The 22685-nt window shown below is 32.8% G+C and overlaps 3 protein-coding genes across 6 annotated transcripts; 1 reads left to right on the forward strand and 2 right to left on the reverse strand.

Annotated features, from left to right (window-relative positions):
* Window positions 1-3758, forward strand: LOC110417399 (Peroxisomal membrane 22 kDa (Mpv17/PMP22) family protein). Of its 2 annotated transcripts, XM_021429738.2 has the most exons (7): window positions 6-658; window positions 1222-1362; window positions 1455-1568; window positions 1658-1831; window positions 2653-2768; window positions 3078-3159; window positions 3336-3758. In XM_021429738.2, exons 1-7 carry the CDS (start codon window positions 242-244, stop codon window positions 3339-3341), a joined length of 1050 nt encoding a protein of 349 aa, XP_021285413.1. In that variant the 5' UTR covers window positions 6-241; the 3' UTR covers window positions 3342-3758. The 2 variants fall into 2 exon arrangements, with proteins under 2 accessions (XP_089639829.1, XP_021285413.1); XM_089783703.1 differs by lacking the exon at window positions 3336-3758 and having other exon boundaries at window positions 1-658; window positions 3078-3168.
* A 1712-nt stretch (window positions 3759-5470) lies between these two features.
* Window positions 5471-6238, reverse strand: LOC110417406 (cell wall protein precursor). The gene has a single exon (XM_021429748.2). It carries the CDS (start codon window positions 6167-6169, stop codon window positions 5807-5809), a length of 363 nt encoding a protein of 120 aa, XP_021285423.1. The 5' UTR covers window positions 6170-6238; the 3' UTR covers window positions 5471-5806.
* A 9138-nt stretch (window positions 6239-15376) lies between these two features.
* On the reverse strand, window positions 15377-20695 carry LOC110412717 (putative protein phosphatase 2C 52). 3 transcript variants are annotated; one of them, XM_021423342.2, is made up of 6 exons: window positions 20490-20695; window positions 18514-19006; window positions 18060-18407; window positions 17856-17973; window positions 17550-17773; window positions 15377-16065 (listed from the first exon to the last, which is right to left on the reverse strand). In XM_021423342.2, exons 2-6 carry the CDS (start codon window positions 18772-18774, stop codon window positions 15595-15597), a joined length of 1422 nt encoding a protein of 473 aa, XP_021279017.1. In that variant the 5' UTR covers window positions 18775-19006; window positions 20490-20695; the 3' UTR covers window positions 15377-15594. The 3 variants fall into 3 exon arrangements, with proteins under 3 accessions (XP_021279017.1, XP_021279009.1, XP_021279029.1); XM_021423334.2 differs by lacking the exon at window positions 20490-20695 and adding an exon at window positions 19632-20453; XM_021423354.2 differs by lacking the exon at window positions 20490-20695 and having other exon boundaries at window positions 18514-20453.
* Between the last annotated feature and the right edge of the window lie 1990 nt (window positions 20696-22685).

A 22685-nucleotide genomic window follows, 5' to 3' on the forward strand; every position in this document is an offset into this window, starting at 1 on the left:
ACCCAACTAGCGCAAATACCATCTTTTTATTAGCTAACCTTGCATACTTTTAGTTGTTAATGAATGTATATTTTCCGTAAAAAACAAAAGTTACCATAAAGATTAGCAGTACATTATTACTAATGAAAACAAGCTTCGGCATAACTTGTAGGATCAAACTTCTACAACTAAAAACGTGAAAATACTCTTGGCAAATAAATTACTTGCAAATTTCTCGCATTCCACGAAAGCTCCCCCATTCATGGCAACTCTAAACGGCATAGCAAGCCATAAACCCTCAGCACTTGTCAAACCCATAATCAAATCCCACAAGTACCCCGCTCTCTCTCCGATTCCGCTCTCTGCTCGTCTCTTGTACAAAACCAACCCAACCCATCTAAAACTCTGGATCAAAAAGAGAAGGAATTGGGTCATTAAAACAGTCACAGACGACAAAGAATTGGCTCCGGTGGAGACTAGCCATTCGAATGAAGCTAAGAAGCCTTGGTTCCCAAATGGGTCCAATATTTTAGAAGCTTTCTCTTCTTCTTCAGAGAGAGGAGGTGGTGACGATGATTTTGAGAAGTTGAGTGGTAGAGCAATCAATGCCTCGATTGTTCTTGGATTTGGCACGCTTGCTGTCTCTAAGTTACTTACTATAGATCATGATTACTGGCATGTAAGTTCTCTCCTGGGTTTGCAACTTTTGCTTTTGATCTTTAGTTCCATTTTTTTTACCAGAATCTTTTGGTTCCAGTTTTACTTAGAATTAGATCAAGATTGGTTGCAAAAGAGCATGTATGATTTAATGATAGTGTAGCTCAGTTTGACTACTTTCTTTGCTTTAGTTGGATAGCCTCTGTAGTTCTTCATTTTATGAAATTATTTTGACAGGTGCTGAGGTGTTTTATAAGTTTCTAACATATCAATGGACGCTGAAGGTTCACCTTGGAAAAAGGGGTCTTTATTTTACTTTCTGTTTTTGAAGAAGAAGATAAAGAAGATATACCTATAAATTTCGGGTTTAAGGTTTTGCTTAAAAAACCAAGTTAATGAGCATGATTTCTCTAGCTATTCCATAGATAAGGATTTAGCATGTATCAAGATTGTTTATAAACATGGAACCTGTAATTTTTATAAATAATAATGGAGCGAAATTTGAAGAGTTACAGATGGATTTTCCAGCTAGTTATTGTTTTTTTGCATCTCATCATTTATTTGATCATCTTCAATGATTATCAGGGATGGACCCTTTTTGAGGTACTCCGATATGTTCCGGAACATAATTGGATTGCATACGAACAAGCACTTAAAGCAAACCCAGTCTTAGCCAAAATGGCAATAAGTGGGATCGTCTATTCAATAGGAGATTGGATTGCACAAGTAAGTTTCTCCCCTTCCCTCCACCCTCTCAATAAATGCATTAAACTTAACCTTATTCTGCATTCAGCTCATATAGTGTAACCTATGTGTAGTGTTATGAAGGAAAGCCTCTTTTTGACTTTGACCGGACACGCATGTTCAGATCAGGCCTTGTTGGTTTTACTCTCCATGGATCCCTTTCTCATTATTATTACCAATTTTGTGAGGTAATGGTAGTGGCTTATAGTTTACTCATTTCATAGCTTTGATTTTTCAGTTTTCATGGGATCACTGAATCAGTCACTTTGAGTTCCAGGCTCTGTTTCCTTTCCAAGACTGGTGGGTTGTTCCAGCAAAAGTTGTCTTTGACCAAACAGTTTGGGCAGCAATCTGGAACAGTATCTATTATATGGTTTTGGGGTTCTTGCGTTTTGAATCCTCTGCTGATATCTATAGAGAACTAAAGGCAACATTTTGGCCTATGCTGACTGTAAGAAGCTTTTCTTCTGTCTTTCTCTGTGCACATTTTGGGTGTCATTGTATTGTGCTATGCATTGCAAATATAGGATGTAGTTTACTCATGATTTTACTGGGCTGGAATTCTGTTTCAGGACATATTTTTTCAGGGCAGAGTTCATCATACATGCTCTTCCCTGCTGTTTATTTTTCCACCTACCACTGTCAATGTAAAATGTGGCAAAAACGTCTTATAAATTTCTTGGTGGTTCTACAAAAATTCCGGATTTAATCAACCTCTCATTTTCCTACCCCTTGTTCATGATGTATTGGAGGATTTAAGTCTTCTTCAACAGCATGGGCCTTAAAATCAGCAGAGAACTAGGAACCCAGAGAAAGAGAAACCCCTCTTCTCAGCAAATTGTATTTAAAAAATAATAATAATAAATAAATGGCTTCAAATGAGATTTAACTTGCAGGCATCTGAAAAACTTTGCACTATGATGCAAACTAGTGTGATTGATTTCCACTGCTTATAATAGTGAATGGCAAAACTGTGTATTTCCCTTGGTAATCTGCATAGTTTTTTGGTGGTAATGAAAAATCAGAAAGGAAAATTTTATATGCTGAAGTGGTTCACTAACATTGGTGCACTCTGAAGATTCATAATGCTATAATTCTATAAATAATTCTATAAATAATTCTACTAAAGGTTTTCGTATTGGAAATATTTGGAAACTTGATTATTGACTTCTATGTTTATTTTGTACTTGGGTTTGATCAATGTGCAGTTAGCCACCTTTTTATTGGTATCGAGACATGATTTATTGTTGATACTCTCTTGACACTTTTCAGGCTGGTTGGAAACTCTGGCCATTTGCTCACATGATTACCTATGGTGTGATACCTGTCGAACAAAGGCTTCTTTGGGTTGACTGTGTGGAACTTATCTGGGTAACGATTTTGTCAACGTAGGTATCTTTGTCACCATGTCTAATCTGCGAAGAAGTATGTGAATTTCTGCATACTGTTCTTAGTATATGTTTAGTTGCTGCAAGTATTATCACTGTTTATTAGGTGTTAAGTGTGAATTTTATCTCAATTTTCTGTCTTTCTCTATCTGGACAACCATATTGCAGAACTGGGATTATATGCTATTCAGGCCTTGAAATGTTCTGAGCAACTGAAGTTTCTAGCCTCTCTTTCTTTCATTACTTGTTATATTTGTTTCATTTTTTTCAATAGGAATTCCTTTCTAACACTGGAACTTTTTCTTGAAGTTATTCTAATGAGAAATCAGAAGCAAGAGTATTGGATGCAACACTGGAAGAAGACACTAGTTCATCAAGCAATCCTCCTCAGGTACATTGAAAAATTGATTTATGGAACCGTAATTCATGTTTAGGCACTGCCACTCCCTCCCACCTCCCTTCCCCTCAACCTTTGGCCCAAATTGAGTGCAAGAAGACCTATTGACTAGCATGGAACACTGTGTCCATAGTACACTAATGTATTCTATCTTGAATGTGATTTGTCAGGAATAAACAAAGTAGACGCGCGTATCACAGTTGTCTGGAAAGATCAGCAACATCATTTTGGTGAGTCAAAGCCAAAGAATGATTGCTTGGGACTCCTTTTGGTGAAAGAGTGATCAGAATGAAAAAAGTTGCCTAGTGGAGGAATTTGGCGATATACAACAGCATATAATTCTTAACCTTTACACATTAGTCGTTCAGGTTTTGTGCTAGGGGGGTTATGAATGGGCATAGCAAGATATGTTGTATCAGGGAAAGTTTACTAAGATTGTTGAGCTATTCTTGTATTCGACTGGCATTCAAAATGATGTTAGGGTCAATTAATTGTTAAAAAATTATATTTGTACAATACTCTACATTTGGTTTCTGTATCTTTGAATTTGGGCATCATATAAATCCCTAATCTATGCTTCATTTTCCTGCCTATGTCCATGGTAAAAGCAATTCCATAAACACAAGTTTCACATTCTAGTTAACAATCCATGTCAATTAACCAAAAGACCAAGTCAATATTGCATGTTCTGGTCTCAGTATCAGCATTAAAGGAAAATGAAAGGCAGAATTGGTTGATTGCTGTTTATATTTTGCGGGAAAAAAAAAGGAGATAAACCAAAGTGCGACACATTTCTGAGTGTTAAAGCTTTTCACGTGCAAGGCACTTGCCTTTGCAGATAGCAAAACGCGCGGGAGGAAGCCGGAAACTAGTGTAACGGCAAATACAATTATTTATTAAAACAAATATAAATGCGAAGCCCAAAGTCCAGATCCCCAAAATTTGGTTCCGAGTGAAATACCTAGATCCGTTGGTAGGATGGCGCAACTTGAAGCATTAGATGAATCAAAGGCGAAGCAGAAGAGAAATCATGGATCAACCAAGTTGTTCGTAATGGTTGACTACCTGTTCCTCTTCATCTTCTTCGGTTTCCTAACTTTCATTCTCTTCAGGATGCTTAATCTCTTCTGATTCTCTTTCAGGTCGCTTCACTCTTCCTTTCATTGATTTCTTTCTTTTATGAAATACCCATTTCGCCATTTCAAATGAAAAACATATTTGTTTTCATAATTTTTCATGATCACTCCCTGTCCATTTAATTAACTGCAACTCTTTTACTCTTTTATTCAGGATAATTTTTTACAGGTCAGATTAAGTTCCAAAGCTGAGACCTTGGTTGGTTCAGAGATTATCCTTTGAATATTCTGAATCAATGGTATTATGTTATATTTCTTGAGATATATATATATATGTACAAGTTGTGGCATTTTGATTTGAGTCAGAACAATGACAAATTATTCTTTCAGCAATTTTTGCCTGAAAATTGCGCCAGTAATGACATATTGGAAACGAAATTATAAGTAGAAGATTGTCTTTATTAGCTGTTTATTCTTTCTCTTTACATAATTATCATATTTTTTGCACTCTTTCTGTCTCAGGGGAATGCTGTATGTCATCTAATAGTCAGTTGTCCTGGGGATAAGTTAGATTCAATTGTTTCAAAAAAGCCCAATTTTCATTCAATTATTATATATATTGAAGAAGGGTTACAATTTGTTTTAATGGAATTATAGATCAGCATCGCTGATGCATCAACGGTGGTTCTATGATCAAATGCACAATCATTTTGGTTCTTATAGAAGATTTCTACATGTGGGAGTAGTTGTTAGCTTTGTTGATGATGCAGCTAAGTACTCTTTCCAACAACTTATTTGATGTGAAAGTTTGAGGCAAATTATTTACTTTTATAAGAAGCAAACAATTTTATCAGATAATATAACAGTTGAAAGGAACCAAATGACTACTCTGCTTTATGCGGGACTGTATTTTTCTTCATGCCAGTGATTAGCTGCTTTGCATGCTATATCAGCTGTCTGTTTTGAGATGACTTTGCTTCATTTTCCCTTACTGACATTGGCCCCGACTTGTTGACATGGAAAAGAATGTTTTAGGGCTATGAATTTTTTTCTCGTTGCAGTTAATGAACTATGAGCACATTGCTGCTGGCAAGTGATATTGAATGGTCAAGTTTAAATACTCTTAAGGATCCTTGGCATTTCAAATGACCAAATCTATTTATGTTTTAAGCCTGCAAGCTAGGAGCAATCTAGGATCTCAAATAAAATACTTAAATAAGACAGTCGGGTAATTCGTATAGACCATAATTAATTTGGAAATTGAAATACACGATTACTTGGCAACAAAATAGATTTCCTAGTGAAAAATGCACAAAAGACTCTAGACTCGATTTAAATGAAAAACTAAAACAGAAACACTTAACATCTAGCAGGCTTCGTTTTGTCAACAAACATACTCAAGGGCTCCACTAAAATGACAAGCTGAACTAATATCACGTTAAATACGTGGGTCGGATCGACTGGACTGGACTGGGCTGAATACAAGGGGGCCCTAAGACTCCAACTAAGATTGCTGATGGTTGCCTGCCTTTATTCTCTAACTGATTGAAACTTCACAGCCGAGCTCAAGGACGGGGATGCGTTCCTGCACCGCCAGCACCATCACCAGGAATTGGCACTTCGAAACCAGGGTTTGGGACAAAAGTGTCGTCACCACCTGGAATATGGCCGGTTCCACCAGTGCTGCCGCCAATGCTGCCGGTGTAGGGATTGTAAGGTTTCAAAACTGGCGGCAGCATCACTCGTCCAATGCCTGGAATGAGCACGCCGTGGTCATGTTCAAGCGCCCACTCAGGCTGTTTCATTTGATCATCATTCTCTGGATTTCTTGGGATGTCTTGTTTTGCAACTGCTTGCCCAGCAATAGCGAGCAGAGTACTGATGAGGAAAACTCGAGCAAGGAGCAAGGAAGTAGTTTTGTAAGCCATTATCAGAGAACGATAGAGAGTTGAGAGTGAAGAGATAGGATTGGTTTTGGGATGGTGGAAAGAGGGCAGAGAATAACGTTTCTTATAGGGTGAGGCTTAAAGTAAGTTGGTTGATCATTTGGCGGCGAGTTAAAAGAGTGAAAATACCATTGAAGGAGAAGTTGCAAAAACAAAAGCTAGCTTGTAATTAAAGAAGGTTACCGGTTGGTTTGGGTGAATTTTCGCTGTGAGTTATGAGATTTTTATCTTAAAGACTGTTGCCAGTTAAGCTTTTTCCTAAACATGGTCTGTTCCTTCAGTAGCTGACAAAAGCTGAAGAGTTCGAGCTCGGTTTGCGCTTTGCTTGTACTTTTGGTTCGTCTACTTCATTAACTTGTTATTTGTTTTTATTATTTTCATTTCTATCACCAACAGATTTGCCGGCAATTGAAGTGAATCTGCACTTGTCAGATTGAATACAGACCCTCTGCCTCCACGAACCACGATCATTCTTGAGAACTTCAAAACTTGGCTTTCTCGAATTGAAGTTTGTCCTTAACGTACTTGTATGGTGACATGCATTAATATTACCACAATGTTAGAAAAAGCTGCTATAATTCTAAATGCCACCAACTAAAACGGAGGCAATAAAGGATATATATAATACCAAAAACCAAGTAACTGATCCATATTCCATTCTGCTCTTATGAGTATATTCAATGCGTGTAAAAGTCTTGGAGAGAAGAACATTCTCTATTGATTTACCGGATATATTTAACTTACATTTTCGTGATTTTTTTTTTGAAGTATACATTTTCGTGATTTTATCATTGTTAACTTTATATATAATTTATACTAATCTATCATCTATTCTTAGAATGCAAAAGTACACTTAATTCTCGATACATGACTTGACAATAAAAATAATACTAACTAAATTAACGGTTGGCCTTGGAATTCAATACACTAAGATCTTCCTCCCCTTTGATCTACTAACTCCCTAATGGGTAACAATCTTAATGTTTTTTTATTAATAGGAGAGGAGACTTAATCTTTACATTAAATAGTGAATCCTTAGTCCTATCCATAGTTAGATTTAAGATTTCCTACACAAGCCGACACTCTTAAACCCACATTTAATACTAAAGTCTAGCTCACTTTATTAAATCATATTATGAACTATAATATTGTCACTTTATCAAGATCAAATAAGTTTAGCTATTTTGCATAAAAAAAAGAAAAAATAAATTAAATAATATAAATCCACACTTTATTATTTGAGCAAAATCTAATAATCTTCCCCTTGGATGACATTACTTAAATTCAAAGTTTGAAAACACATTTTTGTAAAAATGATTCACAAGTTAAGACAACTAGAAACTTTATGAGCTCAATTTAAAAACAAACTAGTCTTGAGACTTACTCTAGAACATGTTTTTGTCCAATAAAAATCGTGATGTAGGAAAATATCAATAACTATATCTATCAAAGATACAACACCAATTATAATTACTTATACCATCCAGTCTCATCGACATGAAGTTAATGTGGATTCGTTTGTGAGTCACTTTGCTCGCCACTTTATACAACCCAAGCTTGCAAGAAAAATACTTTATAGCTTATATAATAAACCTGTTTGTCTACCTTACATATCTTGAGATAGACTTTATGTGTACAAGACATACCCTCAAAGCTATCAATTTATACCCCAATCTATGTTTAAGATTGATACATGTCTTACATCTTCACATGAATGTATATATACATAACCACTTTATGACTTATTATCATTGAATAAACATTATTCATAATAACTATACATACATCATCAAGGATGCAGTTCCAAACAAATTATGAACCAAACATGAAATAATGTCAAATCCTCTCATTAACTAAGTACATCAAAAGACTTCATAATACCCATGTCAAAATATGGTTTATGAAATTGATAGGACGCAATCCTTTGGTTAAAGGATCAACTGTCACATCATCAATTCTAATATACTTTACTAAAATGTCACCCTCTTTCACAAGTTTTTTTATGTCAAATATTTTATCTTTATCTGTGTAGCCCTTGTGATACCTTTATTGCCGTCAGTGAACAAAATCATGATAGTGTTATCATAATACAATTATATGGATCTAGCAATAGAGATAACCACCAATAATTCTTTAATGAGATTCATCAACTAGATAACTTGCGTAGTTACTCCATAACATGTTACAAATTTTGCTTGCATAATGGATGAGGTTACAAGTTTTGCTTTATACTTTTCCAAGATACTACATCACCTCCCAACATAAAAAAGTATCACAATGTGGACTTCCCATCATTTAAACAATTGGCAAAGTCAGAATCCATATAACCCACCAACTTAAGATTTTCAACCTTTTAATAAACTAGCATATAATCTTTAGTCCGCTTCAAATATCTCTTCACTTTCTTTACTGCTTTCTAATGATTTTTATCAAGATTAAATAAATATCTTCTCAAAAGACGCATTGCATAAGCAATGTCAAGCATCAAGGACATCTGAGCATATGGCATTACTTTCATAGATTTTCTCTCAACATCGTTTTAAGACATTGTGTCAAGTTCAATTTATCACCTTAAATAATTGGCACATCTTCACCTTTGCAAGTAAGTAAAAAAAATATATACTCAACACTCGATCAATATATATATATATATGCTGAGAGAGTTTGACAAGTCACATGATATATCTTTATGGATTTCAATCTTAAAGATATAGGATGTTTCCCTAAGATCTTTCAAGTTAAACTGCTTAGACACAACCGGTAAGCAAGATATCATCAACATACAAAATAAGAAAGATAAACTTGCTCCTCTTGATCTTGAGATATATGTATTAGTCTATCTTTATCAAAAGATGTGATTACTTTATCAAATTTAAGATACCACTGGCAACATGTTTGTTTAAACCCATAAACAGACTTTTGAGTCTCCACACAAGATGATCTTTACCATTCTCTTTAAATCCCTCAAGTTGCAACGTATAGACCTTTTTAACAAGATTTCCATTAAAAATGTAGTCTTAAAATCCATCTAGTGTAGTTCTAAATTATAATGAGCTACTAATGCCATAATTACTTTAAACAATACCTTTGACGATACAATAGAAAAGGTTTCATTGTAATTAATATCTTGTTTCTAAGTAAACCTTTTAGCAACCAGTCTAGCTTTAAACCTTCCAATCTTCCCATTGGAATCTTTCTTGATCCTATACACTCATTTACAACCAATGAATTTGCAACATTTATTTAGCTTAACAAGCTCTCAAACAACATAGATCACATCTTATTTTTCATTGCATCTCACCATAAATCTAATTTAGGTTTGGAAACAACTTTTAAAAAGGTTTTAGATCAGCTACAAGACCAATATCACAATCACCCACTCCAAGATAGAATTCATAGATCTCTAAGGAAAAAGTAGGTTTCCTTATCCTTGTAAATCTTCTTTGGGGCACCTATTCTACAACATTTTAATATCCGAAGACCTCACATTTAAGATATACAAATCTGTTTTGGTTGTTTCTCCTGGGAAAAATTCTAATAAATTTACTTCACCCATAATATTCTTTATTATATCCTTTAGGGTGTGATTTCTCCTTTCAGCCACATATGTTCAAGATTACCAAGCATAGTGTATTAAGTCATTATTCACAATTTTATAAATATTTGGCAAATGAATCTTTTTGCCATCCTATTGTCATGTCTCCCACAATAGTCACCCCTTTTAGCAAACTTGACAATCTTAATGGTTTTTCTATATTGTATCTCAACTTTAGTCTTAAAGATCTTAAATTTATTAAAAGTTTCAACCTTTTTTTATTATGGACATATAAGCATAACAAGAAAATCATCAATAAATGTCACAAAATATCTACAATTGCATATAGTATGGGTAATATGGTTCACTTATATAAGTGTAACCAAGTTCTAATAAATCTGAACTTTTATTTGGTCTTTTCCCTTTTATATATCTTGGTCATCTTACCTCTACAATAGTCAACACGTGTCTCTAGGTTATTAGAAAAAAAAGTAGGTAAAATGTTATCATTTATCAACCTTTCTACATTTTTCTTGAAGATGTAGCCAAGTTTTTCATGCTATAACATGAAAAATGTTTCCTTTATGTAGGTGATGTTGCAACTCTGTCAACATAATATGAGATGGAATAAATATCAGTAGGAGTTAAACACAGTCTATATAAACCACGAGTCAAAAAACACAAGTCAATATCTTTTAAATCATTAATTATCTTAATATCCTTTATTTCAAAATTTAACTAGTAGTGTCTAATAAAGAAAATAGAATTAAATTTAAAAAACTGTTTATACAAACTTGACTTCCTCCGTTGCTTTGTTTCCAATCGTAACTCTAGACTCATCCTTATTTGGTTTCCTCTTACTTATGAATCTCTTTACATTCACGCTTATGTAACCAAGTCTTATATTTGAGATAATTTTGTTTCTTATGTCCCCTTTTCTTATAAACGAAACATTTTGGTTCCGTATTAATGACAACTTTAAGATCCCCTACATTAACAAATTAACCAGATTCTTTCTTTTAACTCTGAATTATTTAGGAGCAGTAGATTTAGTGGATCATTTTAATTATGTACTTCCTAACTTTTTCTATCCCATCATAACTCATGGAATAAAATCCTTTAAGAAAAGTGCCAATTTCAACACTTAATAACGCACTATATCTTTGTGCTACTACAATTAAGAACTATATTATTTTAGTAGTATCAAGAAATCCACTTAACATATGTACAGGAATTGACCTCTTAATAACAAGCAAACAGAATTTATTGGATTTCTCTCGCGCTCAAAAGCTTCCCTTATCATTCTCATAATTTCAACAATATGTTCGGCAAGGTTATCTACATTCATAGCTAGATTTATGTCTATTATTTGAATGACAAACTCCATATCTCATTTCCAATTCTTAAAGTTTAACTCAATCAAAATTTAATGGTGGCTATATTGTTATTGACAAAAAAGATGATTGAAAATTTAAACAATACAACTTAATTAGAATAAATAAGGTAATCAAAATACTCCAAAAACATATATGAGTATAATCAAAAGGTCTAGGCACGTCATCTAAACACCTTGAGGTTGAATGCAAAACATATAATTAAGAACTTTTTCACATAAATACAATCATGAGAAAATAATATAACCTTTGTAACTTACCATAAGAAAATAAACTACTACAGCAAGGCGATTTCCACACACATGCTTTTATATGCTACCTTCTAATTTTGATATGAACACATCACTTTTAGGTGAATACACGTACACCAGAACCAGATGTAAGATTTAATGCTTCATTTGATTCTAAGTTTTGATTTAACAAATCATTTATTTAGCTTTTAGTTCCTATTTGCTTCCTCACCAAATATTGTACTTAATTTGCTACTCACCTTTTAAGAGGCATTCTAGCTATTCTCGTCTCATTTATTGTATTCTCTTGAGTGGTTATACCTTAACTAATTAAAAAGGTAGTATTTTAGTGGTTATACCTTAACCAAAGTAAAAGGTAGAGTGATTATGCTTGATCCATAAAAGGCATTGCATTGTAAGGTTGTGCTTGATCCATAAAAGGCATTGTATTGAATTTGATTTCAATAATGGATTTTAAAATTCCTTAGTGAATCTAAAGGTGAAGACGTAGGCAAAGAGGCTAAACCTCTATAAAAATTCTTGCGTTGTTTTCTCTTTTATTCTTCACAAATTCATTTGTGTTATTAACTTCTTTCTCTTCTCAAAAATTCTATTGATTTGCTTAATTCCAAAAAGAAACTTAGTTTAAGAAATTTTTATTTTTCTTAAATTTAAAATGAAATTCCTAAATACTCCTTTTCACCTCTCTCTTGAAAGTCTTTACATTGAGCTTATTGCAATAACACCAAAGGCATCCCTTAAACGTATGAGAATGATAATTTCAGAACATTAGTTAATTGGTCGCTTTAGTTTCTACAAATCAACTAGCTTAAATAAAACTTCTCCTTTAATAAGTTATTACTATTACCTATACAAAAACCATGGTATGACTTTATTTATTTTATTATTAACTTAATGAGTGTGGGATATTATATTCTAAAATTACATACCTACATATGTGACATAACATTATGAGATAACCTACATATGTGACATAACATTATGAGATTTTCAATCATTATACCTTCATTCATGTCACTAGATAAACTGGTTGTATTGAAAAATTGAAAAATATCACTTTATAAAGTTTTAGTTATCAATTTGTACTCTATAACTTTATCGTAAGAGTATATAAAATATACACATATCTAGTTAAAGTACATACTACCATTAACCCTAAAATATATGCAAATCATTTTTCTGTTATATGCATCTAACAAGTATCTCATCCAAATATCTAGAATAATTAATTGAATATACATAAAAATAAATATTGAATTTGCACTAAAAATTAGAAAAATAACACAAATAGATTGCATAAGGAGAGTCGAAGAAATTTGCAAAAAGAAATCGAAAAAACATTGCCCAAGTGGGTTTCACAGACCACTTCCAATGCGTGGGCCTTGCTGTCCACATGATCGTTGGAGCAAAAACTGACCCATTCGCGGACTACTTCTAATTTTCTCCCTAATTCCCCGTTTTTAATCGCTTTTAGGTTTTAACCCAATTAGACCCTTCGAAACCTCAATTAATACTTTATTTTTATGAAACCCGTGTATTAAACTTCATCAAAACAACATATATCAAGATTAATTGTCCAAAATTTCAGGTTTGAAAACCATGCTTGACTCATTTTCAATTATCTTAATATTTAGTCATATATATTTTATGCAATCAAATCTTATATTTCATCTCTATAGCATACAAAAACTTATTTATAAAGATAAATTCAAATGAAAACACATATAACATTAAGGTTTTAATCAATTTATTAATGCATAATTTATAAAAAAAGCATATAAATATAAACTATTCAGAAAAATTCAAATAAACCCTTATACTTTTATTGCATTCAATTAAATTTTTTTTTTTTTATTTTTATTTTCTATCAGATAAACCCTTATACTTTTATTCTGAGTCATATAACTAATTATTGACTTAGTTAAATATTATTTGTCATTCTATATCATATAGCACTAATGTGACATACTAACATATCATAATTTATAACGATATGACATGCTAATATATCATAATTAATAATGACGTAACATATTAATTTGACATAATAACATGATCACATGGTATTTTTTACTCTCTAAATCAATGCTATGTCATTGCTATGATTATATAAAATAACAAGTGACATTTCAATTATTAGTCATAAGGGCTTATATAACTCAAAATAAAAATGTAAGGCTTTAGTGAATGCAATAAAAAAGTAAAAACTTATTTAAATTTTCTTACATAATTTAAGAGCTTATTTGAATATTATGTCATTTATTAATTGAGTTCAAAGTTTAAACTCGAACTTTAAACTTTAATTTTCCTCTCAACAAGCCAAACCATGGTATTGACTTAACATTTGTATTAAGAGGAACGAAAACCCTAGGTTAACTCAAATTAAAACTCATCAATTTAGGTATGTTCTGGACAAATTCAAATCAAACCCAAAGATCTATTCTCGTGGGTAGAATATCTAAAATTGACAGAATTTAATTTGATTAAATCGATGAGTTTAATAAAGTTTTATGGCCTCAATAATAATTTTAACTCATCAAAAACAAATAATCTCAAGGTAATTTAACAAAAATTACATAAATCAAATTGATCTTAACTTAAAATTATTAAAACTCACGGCTTTTGAAAAATCTAATTTCGCAATCATGATTTTATTCAATTACCTGGATATAATTTGATCTAACAACCATATGAATTATATTATATCATCAATTAAGCATGCCAAATATTTAAATGCACTAATCATAAGGAAATTATGAATTTTTATGGTGTAATTACATAAATTCAAAATCACACAAAACCTTAATATGAACTTCTGATTTATGAAATCAATAAATAATTCTTAAGTTTCAAAATTATAATCATGGTGGCTTTGATACCGATTGTTAACTTTATACATAATTAATGTATATTAATTCAAAATCTACCATAATAAGAATTTAAAACATAAAAATATACTTAATTCTTGATATATGATTTGACAGTAAAAACAATATGAATCATATTAACGGTTGAGATTTTGTGTATTAGGATCTTTTTCCTTTTTGATTTATTAACTCTCCAATAAATAAGAATCTTAATGATTTTGTGTAGATAGGAGAAAAGACTTTAACTTATATATATATATATATATATATAGTGATTCTTTAATCTTATCCATTATTATAAAATTTAAAATTTCTTACATAGGTTTAGACTTTATTAGATCATATTATGAATTATAATTTGTCACTTTGTGAAGACCAAATAAATTTAGTCTGACTTTAATAAAAAAAATTAAATAATTTAAATTAACACTTTATTATTTGAAAAATTCGAACATTTATCACTAATTCAATGAAAAAGACTCAACTGAGCACAACCTGGTTTGGTATACATTGCTTCAAACAGTTCTGCCGACAAGGTCAGCAGAGGAAATTGAATTTTCACACTGTTTAACAGTTGCAACTTTCCATAACGTTAAACACGCTCATGAGTTTTGCCTTTTCCCCTCACAGTTCGGTATGCTTCTGCAAAAATTTTGGTGGAACTTGCTGAACCTCCAATTCTATTTGAGTCGGTCAAATGCAGGCATTAAATTTATTGACACACTGTCGAAATTAGAGGACTACAGCTAAAATTGGTCAGGCTTGTGTACACGAGCAGATAGTTAAATGACCGGGTAATTCTATCTTGTATTCATCTGCATATGCTCTACGAGTACCCTTTGGTTTGAAATTTCTTTAATTTCCCAGTCCTCAACAGTTGATTATTCAAACTAGTGCACCTCATCTTGCTCAGTGGTGCTGTGACGAAATTTTGAAATGCTGAAGAATCATTTATAGAGCCTTTTTCTTTCATTATCTACGCTGAGAGTGAAATCCACATTCAGACTGTATCCAGTTTAGCTTTCTTTCTGGCTTTAACTAAGGGTTCTAGTGCTTTTTTCACTTTAGTTAATTGTGCATAATGACTGAAGGCAGCCAGAAGTTGGATATTTACAGGGAGTGGAATCATATTAACACAAGTGTAGCGATCAAGTGCAATCACATCAATAAAGCCTTTTTCTCCTACAATCCTCTGTGCAATACAACAGAGCAAATTGCTGGTGTCAATGACTTACTTGAACAACATGAATACATAGCCTCCAATTCACAAGGACTTTCTTTTCCTTGGATCTAGTGCAGGCTCAAAAGCCGAAATGTTACGACAAAACCAGTCTAGTTTCGTTTATAGAGAATACAAAATTTATGGGTTTGGCCTTTCCTCAGAAAATCTTGGGAGTTGAACGAGTGAGTTCACTCGTGTGACACCTTCCAAACCTAACCAATTTTGATCTTCAGCAGCAACTGTATCCGCATTTCCTTCAAACTCTGGCAGCAATCTTCCATAACTATCACTTTCTTCTGATGATCTAACAGTAAAATTCCTCTGCAAAGATGGCTCCGACTTCTGGCCATCATCAGATTCAACTGCATTACCAGAATGATTACTGTGAAGGGTTGCAGAAGAAAAGCCCTGTTCCTCATAATCAGATTCTGAGTCCATTTTCCCATCCAAAAATAAGCAAACAACTGCACAATCATCCATCTTTGAAGTAGGGTATTTTAGTTTCCATTCCCGTGCAGCTGAGTCGACCAAGATCCTGGCAGCTGATGACCGGGTAGGAGCTGAAGATACAATCTCAACCACCTCTTCATTGCTCAATACATCCCAAACCTGTAATAAAAATATAAACATTAAGGAGAAAAATCAAATTAACCATTTTTTTTTTTTGCCATATCATGGCAGGCCTTCATTTCTTGAAGGATTCAGCCCATCAAAATAAAGGTTAATAAATCTTCATCTTCAATAGCACATTAATGTTCTTTTTTTATTTCCTCTGTTTTCAAATGTGTTGGCACTTGGCACTTAGCACTTGACTTTAGCTCTCTTACCAAATAAGGAATCCCTTTTCAGATAAACCTTTTCTAGCACATTTAAAGTAATTACATATTAACCAAACTGTGACTGATCACATATCATTACAGCAGATCATCAGACATTTTATAGAAAAATCAACTGACAGTAAAGGTAACAAACAGAATTGATCTTCCAGACAATGTTGACATGTTTCGCATAAAAACTGGGAGAATTAAAAATGAAAAAAAAAAAAAGATTAACCTGTGATATGGGTCATTACCAACCACTGACTCTCACTCTTAATGTGGATGTCACTCATTGCAGTGAGCCCTGAAGTGCAGGAGCACTTCCAATAAACCACGTATCAGGTGTCATACATCTACAAGGGTACAGCTTTAAACCTAATAGGCACCATGCAAGGATGACAACATAAGCCTTTACCCCTTAAGTGGACCTCTTCGTCAGTTCTATTCCATCCCTTCCTACTCCATTGACAGTTTCAAGTTAAAAGTACTAATGACGAACAGTTTTTTTTATCTTTTATTTTTTTGATGAATCATAACAAAGTTCTTATTACTCCTACTGTTTCCTCTTTTTATATCTCCTCAACAACATTCAATTTTTACATCATGGCCCTCCTTTGGCCTTAAGGCATAGTTGAATTGAAGGTGCAGGTTAAAAGATTGTCCTATTCGAAAGCCCAATCAGCAATTAGCCACCAACTGTCACCCTATCTAGAAACATCCAAAACTTCCATCAAAAAGAAACCCCACCAACATATTCTTCCTTCTCCTTATAAAAGAAGAGGCCCTACTGAATAATCGCTACGAGCCGTAGACCAAGCAACTAAATAAAAAACTGATTTGCTACTTTGGGCAGATTTTACCAGAGCTCTTCCTTGCAATGGTTGCCTGTGGATGGTACAAGTTTTGTGTTGATTTTTCACTCTATTGTTTTACTGTCTAGCAGAATTTACAAAATTTTTGTTGTAATAATGTCTGTCAGGTAACTATAGCCCAAGTTGCTTCAGAATTCCTCTGCACTAGACAGTGATATATCATTACACTGTTTAATGTGTGTACTCATTGTTGTCTAAATTGGTGATTCTTTCGGTAGTCTACTCTTCTACTCTGTTTGCAACTTATTGCTGCATTTGAGCTTCCCCTTATTATCACTTAATAATAGTATCTAACATGCACCAGAAAAGGTTCCGCTCAACCTTGAATAAACCAAAGAAATGTGGAAACAAAGTTCACAAATAAAGAATGAATGAAAAATCAGTTAAGAGATGACAAAATTACCCCATCTGAGGCGAGAACAATAAATTGATCTCTCTCTGTAAGGATCCGGTGGGAAAATTCAGGTATAGAGATAACACCATATTCCTTCAAACAAAAATCGCCGAAAGCTCGAGCCATTGCTAGCCCAGGGGCATCATCAAATGGCAACCATACTCTAGGTACTTCAGGTTCATCTTGCAAAGCAAAGACCCTACCTTTGCACCTTTTAATCCTTTCCGCTTCCCCTGGAGAATTCATATATAACATTTAGTACATTACATCCATTTTCAAGTACATCCACAAGGAAAAGATTAGTCCGAGATGTACTTGGTAAATCGGGCTTCAGATCAACTGTTAATTGGATTGCCACCATTGAATCATTGCTGTCCTTGGATCCCATAATTGCTCGAGAATCCCCAATATATCCCATGAAAAGATTGGAGCCCTAACATCATAAAATCAACCTACATGAATTAGACCAAAGCTAGAAAAATTTAAGTTGACTAGCAGCAAGCAGTGCTTCTGTCATACCTGTTTCACAATAGTGACAGCAGTGCTACCACTACAGAAGCAGTCCAAATTAGGATGGGACCTCAACTCCTTATCCATGGCCTTGTATGATTTCATGAATGCTTCCCTCCATATAGAATTTAATCTATCCTCAGCAGAACCATCCTTCTCAGAATCTCCACCATCCGATTTCTTTGAATTTCCCTTGAAACATGTTCTCCCTGACCCATTTTGCCTTGACTGATAAGAATGCATGGAGGACAGCAACTTAAGGGGCAGGGCATCTCTAACTTTCCGAGCAACGAGATGGCCATGTGGACCATGGCCATCAAAAACACCACAAAAGGTCACATCTTCTGACATAAAATCCTACAGGATTTTTAAATTTATCAATGTCATTAAGCAGTTAACCTCAAAATATAAAAGAATCTCAAAATTGAAGGATCCCAAAGTCAAAGTAACATCTAAAACTTACTTCCCATACAATCATGGCATCCTGGTTTATTCCCTTACGACCCTGCTGAGTAAATATGCAAGAAGTTCTGCTCTTTCCATTTGTGAAAATCCTGTTGGGTACTGAGGGTAAATGCTGCAATGCGATAACATGATCTGAGAATGTTCTCTTAGTTCTCTTCTGCCCACAAAATCCAACTTCAAAACACGAAGGAGAAACTGCCCCCCCATGGCTCCTGGTACTGCAAGTACTCCGACTACTAGTCGAGACACAACACCCCATTTCCTCAGCTCCACAAAGAAGACATCTGATGAAGTTAAAAGCACAAGGTCCTCCTTGAGCCAGAACAGATCTCACGTGAAATTATATGCAGTTGCAGGAATGGTCAACCAAGCCAAATACTATCACACCAAAGATTCCCACACATCAGACCGCAGGCCACTTTCCACCTCAATGTACAAAACTTGGTCAAATATAATCCACTGAGGGTTCCGTAGATCGATAACAAAACCAGCTGAACAAAACAAGAAGTCATTAGTTAATTGATTTGTTTATTCTACAGTTCCGGAAATGGCTGCATACAAAATAATCAATAAAATTGAATAAAATGCATATAAAAATCTTCCGTGAGACATCAGAATAGAATATACTTAAAAGTCTGTCCTAATAGTTTGTCATTGATAAATATTCACATTGATACAATTCAGATGGTTAGACTTTTATGTAACGAAATCCACAAACTACTTATAGAAAAAGGAAAGGCGGTAAAGACAGAAAATCAGCAAAACAGGGAGCAGGAACCAAGAAAAAAACCACAAAACAAGAAACATGTCTTGTTTTGTAAACAATTAAAGCAACCCATGGATTTTTATCCCTAGCAGCACATTCGATCACAAAGAAAACCCATCTGTATTATCAAAACAAGATAGAAAGATAAAAGTAAATCTAACAAGATCATACTTAACAAACAACAAGTAAACCTCTCACTTATAAGATACAAAGTCTTTCTTTCTTTCTTTTTTCATCTGTGGCACATGTATGCTTGGAAATTACGACTAGCAATGCTAAGGGAGTGAGAGATTGAAGAGAAGACAAAATTAAAGGCCTTGAAATATTAAAGATCATGCTTAAAGCTTTACCTTCTCTGTTCACAAATAGAACTCAAAAGAAAGATCAAAACAAAGAGTAAGGGCTAGCTGAGAAAACGTGTAAAAGGAATCGAAATTACACATTTAGGAACCAATATTACATTATTTGAAATTTTACTTAAATGGGTCCAAAAAAAATCTAAGCCTAATAAAGTTTTAAGTAAAGATTGTCAATTAGGAGAAAACAAAGGAAGATAAAGTTGAAAACTAAAGGAAAAAGGAAGAAGCTAATTTTAGTCTTCTGAGGACCAAACAGAGCATAAAATTTTGAGAGAGAGAGATAGAGGAAAGGGAAATTGTTCAAAGTTTGAGTACCGAATCGAGGGAAAACCAAAAGGCGGAGATAAAGCAAAAACGGAAAAAGTAGAAAAAGACGAAACAAAGGAATGATTTTGTCAATAACAGAATCAAGAGAACACAAAAAATAGAACAATGGAGATCAAAGTAGACATAAATAACAGAATCGAAAAATCAAATTCACTGTTATGTTAACTCAAAAAGAAGATAAATTTTTTTTTTACAAAAAAAGGAACAATGTAGAATTAAAGCAGAGCTGAAAGTTGAAACTTCCACTCTTAGAAATTAAAAAAAAAAAAAGCAAAGGAACCCTTTCTTTTTTCTTTGCTTTGCTTTTCCCCAAGTTTTCAGAACGGAAGGAAAAAGGATCTTCCCAGCTTATAACAAGCTAGAAGCTTTGATGCATGGTTAATGTTTTAGTTTAAGCTAAAATAAACGGTGCAAAATAGAAAACCCCAGAAAGAAAAAAGATGTTGACAGAAGAAATAAGTGAATGAGAAGTATATAAGGTTATGAATTAGCAGAGACAAGAGCCAAAAGGAAAGGCAGTACCTCCGTTCTTTTTTTTGGCAAAATTTCTCGTTCTTTGGAAGAAGCAGAAGCAGGGGACCAGACCCGAGAGTGAGAAGAGAGGTGATAATAATTACTAGGAGTAAGCGTAGGAGGTGTGGGTGCCTTCATTAATTGCAAAAGCAGAGTAGAGAAAGCAGAGAGAGAGTGAAAAAGAAAGAAAGAGAACGGCTCGGCAGTCAGCAAAGGAGGGTTTTACAAAAAATTCTTTTTTAGGGGTTTAAATTTCAAAAAACCAAAGGGGAAAATAAAAATGGGGAAATGGCTAGAACAGGACGTCGTGATGTGTGTGTAACTTACCATGGGGGTTGGCGCTGTTAGTCCCCAGTCCACACGCGCGACTGTTTTGGCGCGTACCAAACAGTTTGCTCAACCACCTAATTCTTTCCATCACCCTATCCCATTCCTAATTTATCAATTGCTCTCCCATTATCTCACCTTTAAGAATAGTACACATTTAATTTAATACTTTTATTATTTTATATTATCAATGATTTACTTGAAATTTCCTTTTACTTTTTTATATTAAAAAGTATTATACATCAATTTATAAAAAATATTAAATTTTAAAATTTAAAAAAAAAAAAACAAGAACCAATGGAATGAAATGGGTCGTATGAGTATGGTTTCATTACATGTTTTCAGTTTAAGCATATAGGATGACATAGGTTTCGAAATGTCACAAAATTTTCAATTGTAAAATCTAATCACTAGGTACATGGAAGAATGTCTCGTGTTAATCTTTGTATTTATTTTTTCAAAAATAAAAAACAAATGTTTAATCGATGATAAGTTAATAGCATTCTGATTTGTAAGAGCATCTAGGTTACAATTTTATTTGATGTTTTTATGTAAGAATAGCATTTTTTTTAATAATTTATTCACAACCAAATTAGTAACTAGTAAAATTACATTTAATTTACAATTTTTCTTTTCTTGTCGAAATTAATGTATTTAATATAAAATTTTTTAATACAAGTAATTAGTTAAGATATTTATCCTTTTTTTTTTAGTAAATTACGAGTATTTTGAGATTTGGAGGGTATTAAAATTAAATAATTTTGCATTTTGACATTAACGGAGAATAACATAATAAATTTAATTGATCAAGTAATTTTTATAACATTAATTAAAGTTTAAAATCAAATATTCCATATTGAAAATGTCCAAAATACATTATTTATATAATTATATGATAGTTATAAATAATATTATTTTTAAAATATTTTTGAAATTTTTAATAAACTCATTTTAGAAAAATAATTTAATTACATTTTCGATCTTTTGAGTTATAAATTCAGATTTTTATAAGTTTCAGATCTGATTAGTCACAAATTTAAGGTTATAGAGCATTTAATTTAATTCGAGTTTGAGTTTCTTCAAGTAAGTGGTGTGCGATTTAAATTCTTTCGATTATAAGATTGTAACTTTTTTTTTCATTCAATTGACATCAAATTAGATTTGATCTCAATGGATTTCTGAAATTGATCAAATTTTGCTACCTCTAGCACCAAGTTCCATCTGAATAAATAAATTAATTAATAATTTCAATTTTCAATGTTGACACCACTAAAATTTGATTATAAAATGTTTTTGTTAGTGTAGTAAGCATAAAATGAATAAGACCAAGAGAGGCTAAATTGGGTTTTTTGTAAAATTCTTGGCCAACTTAAGTTAAAAATTGGTTTTTCTTGGAAAGCCATGTTGATAAACTAAGTGCAGAAAATTGTAAATCAAAATACTAGAATTTTTATAAACATTCGACTGTCTTACTCACATCTTCTCCCTTAACTCACAAAAAATATTTGAATCTATTATGAAAAATACTTTTTAAGGCTCAAACATAACATTTATAATATTTGTTTACAAGTTCAAGCACGACCCATACAATGTCTTTTGAAAGAACCAAGCACAACCTTTACAATACCTTTTCAAATGATTAAACACAATCTTTACAAATAACTTTTCAAAGTTAAGTTAGAATTTTTCAAGGGTTGTACAAAGAGTGGATAGCAATAAATGTCTCATAAAGGTTGATAAATTAAGAGTTTAGGCTTAAAATATCAAAATATTAGCTCAAGATAATCGCTAAATAGCTTTGAAGGAAGACTTAAATGAGATGTAATAGTAGAGTAAATGAAATTTTAGCTTTTCTCAAAATGTTGGAATGATTTTCAG

The sequence above is a fragment of the Theobroma umbraticum genome, unplaced genomic scaffold (assembly GCF_002168275.2).
Source record: "Theobroma umbraticum cultivar Fairchild unplaced genomic scaffold, ASM216827v3 scaffold_30.0, whole genome shotgun sequence".
Taxonomy (NCBI): domain Eukaryota; kingdom Viridiplantae; phylum Streptophyta; class Magnoliopsida; order Malvales; family Malvaceae; genus Theobroma; species Theobroma umbraticum.